This window comes from Cariama cristata, unplaced genomic scaffold (assembly GCF_000690535.1).
Source record: "Cariama cristata isolate BGI_N322 unplaced genomic scaffold, ASM69053v1 scaffold2487, whole genome shotgun sequence".
NCBI classification, from domain to species: domain Eukaryota; kingdom Metazoa; phylum Chordata; class Aves; order Cariamiformes; family Cariamidae; genus Cariama; species Cariama cristata.
Genome location: NW_009626965.1, coordinates 64,234 through 66,827, shown reverse-complemented (window position 1 = coordinate 66,827; position 2,594 = coordinate 64,234). Strand labels below are relative to the sequence as shown.

At 42.5% G+C, this 2,594-nt stretch overlaps 1 protein-coding gene across 1 annotated transcript in view; it reads left to right on the top strand.

Moving 5' to 3' along the window:
* Positions 1-977: 977 nt before the first annotated feature.
* BMP10 (bone morphogenetic protein 10) overlaps positions 978-2,594 on the top strand; it is a 5,102-nt gene continuing 3,485 nt past the window's right edge. Inside the window, exon 1 of the mRNA XM_009704244.1 lies at positions 978-1,328. Coding sequence (XP_009702546.1) covers positions 995-1,328 — 334 coding nt within the window. The 5' untranslated portion in view covers positions 978-994. The remainder of the gene's footprint in view (positions 1,329-2,594) is intronic.

The following is a 2,594-nucleotide window of genomic DNA, read 5'->3' as shown; positions in this document are numbered from 1 at the left end:
TCTAGTCCATGCTCTGTTTCTGAGCATATACGGCATGCAGCACTGATTGGTAGCATTCAGTTAGCGTCAATGTTCAGATTGGGAAAGGTTGGTTTATAGTGAAAATAAGCACTGGGAAAAAAACCCCACCTTTATCGCAGACTGTGGTGCCAATGCAGGTGTACGGTGCCCGCATAAAAAAAATTGAGACCCAGCTTTACAAGCCATGCTTGCTGGCTTGCATTTGATCTATTTTTCCAGCGGAGCCCTTGCAAAGCACAGCTTTATAGTTACAACGTGAGAAATTCTCCTCTGTCATCTTGAGCTCATCTGCTCCTCTGCATTCAGGGCCTCGTGACTCCAGTATTGTGGGAGTACCTAGAGCTCTTCTCCTGTGCTGTGTGCTGTACAAGCACAGAAGAATGGAGCTTTTCCTAAAGAAGTTCGTTTGTAAGTGTAATGCGAAGACTTAACTCTAAAGTAGTTTTGGGAAGGGCAGAGTTGTTACCTTAAGGGAGCTATTCTTTGCCCTTGGTGCAAAATTGATAGGTTTGGATAGAGACTCTGTAGAATTCACATGTTAGCTTGAAATCTGCGTGGATGAAAGTTGTTCACGCACGGCAAAGGAAGTCAGCTACCAGGAGGCAGGCAGAAAAGGCAATTTCTCTCCAAGGAGAAACTTGTCCTATCTCCAAGTGTCCTAGCGCAGAATGTTTACAAAACGCTCATTATGATTGCGAGATAGCAACAAATCTGGTGAACAGCTTACACTACATGAGATAAGAGAGGCAAGACGGCCATAGAAGAGAGCAAGCCATATCCAATTACCGAGACCTGGTTTTGGGGAGGGGGAAGGGGGAGACAGACAGGACGGATCACAAGTTTCAAGACAAGAGCTTCCAAACTTGTCATCTCTCAGTGACACAAGCAGCGTACAACCCAGGGGATAAAACTGCCACTTAGCCCGCACGAGAGCTAGAGCTTGTTGAGTGCGGTTGGAGGCTAGAGCGAAGTCATGGATTCTGTAGTCCTCCAGCTGTGGGCTGTCCTCTGTCTCTTGGTTCATCTTGCCACTTGCAGTCCCATCCTGAGCTTGGAGCACTCTTCCTTGGAGGAAGACGTGCCTCTTTTTGATGAGATTCTCTCCGAGCAAGATGGTGTTGATTTCAACACGCTGCTTCAGAATATGAAAAATGAGTTTTTGAAGACGTTGAACCTCTCTGACATTCCCCTGCATGAAACAGCCAAGGTGGATCCGCCAGAGTACATGCTAGAGCTGTACAACAGGTTTGCCACTGATAGGACGTCTATGCCATCCGCAAATATTATTAGGAGCTTCAAAAATGAAGGTAAGACATGTGCATCTCTAGGAGAAGTAAATAAAAATGAGCGTCCTTATAGTCGGCATGATATGTATTTACCAGGCATGGAGCATGAGCTGCACTGGGGGGAAAAAAGGCCTTTCAGTGAGGATGGCGTTGGAAATGGGCAGCTAACACTGCTTGTACCAGTGTTAGCCAGATCCCGCTTCTTGTGAGATAGATCCCTGGCCCTTTGCTTTTGAGAGTGTAAGGTTTTTGCGGAAGATGTTTCTTTCATGTTTGGACAGCATCAAGTATAATTTGGGTGCATCAATTTCATTATCCCCACAATGACACATATAATTTGCAGTTATCTGATTGATTTTTCAAATGGCTACCTTAAGTAATATTTGAAATTAAGTAAAGAAATGTTTTTACACACTGTTCAAAGGTGCAGTATTTTCCTATTGTAAGCTTAACCAAATAAGGCTTTCTGTTAATATCCTATCACTATTGATCCTCATGGGATTTGTAACGTTCTTCCTTTGACATCTGAGCATAGTCCAGCAAATACATAGAAATACATGAAGCAGAATTTTGGATGAGGCTTAGGTTTTGCTTTGGAGGAATAGACTGTTTCCTATTTAAAGAAAAAAAATAAAAGCTCAAGAAACTTAATTGTGACCATAGGTAGTTTCCCTATATGTTTCTGCTTCAGTGTTTCCTCTCAGTTCAACAAGGACAAGAAAATGTTTCAGTGCTAACACTCAATAGTTTGTCAATACCTATTTGTACCAATACGGGTTTTATGTTAATGTTTTTCAACTAATCACTTATAAATACCGACTATTCCACTTGGCAGTAACAAGTATTTTGATTTGTTTTAACCACTCAGGGATAGGTGCAACTACTCAAACTGCCATGGGGCTTCTCTCATCCTTTGTTAGTCTGATTAATGAAGTATAGAAATCGTTGTTGCTTTTTTCTAACATTTGCAATTTCAAAGTGATGAACTATAAGAAGAGGCTACGCATAAGTCATTTCAGTTTTGCAATGCAGTGAGAGGCAAGGAGAGAATCCAAAAGCTCTGTTCTGCTCTGTCCTTCTGCCAGGCCTGGGCACTCTTTACCAGCAACACGTTTCTGGTTTGAAGAGGCACTACACTGTGGTTTAGTTCTTCTTTACATACTCTTCTCTCCAGCATGGAGAAATTTATTGAAGAGTTGATGGCAAACCAGTTACACCCACTGATGAGCAGTCATTCATCTGAACAGCAGTGCCTGTCACTGCTCATCAGCACAAATGAAGACATAT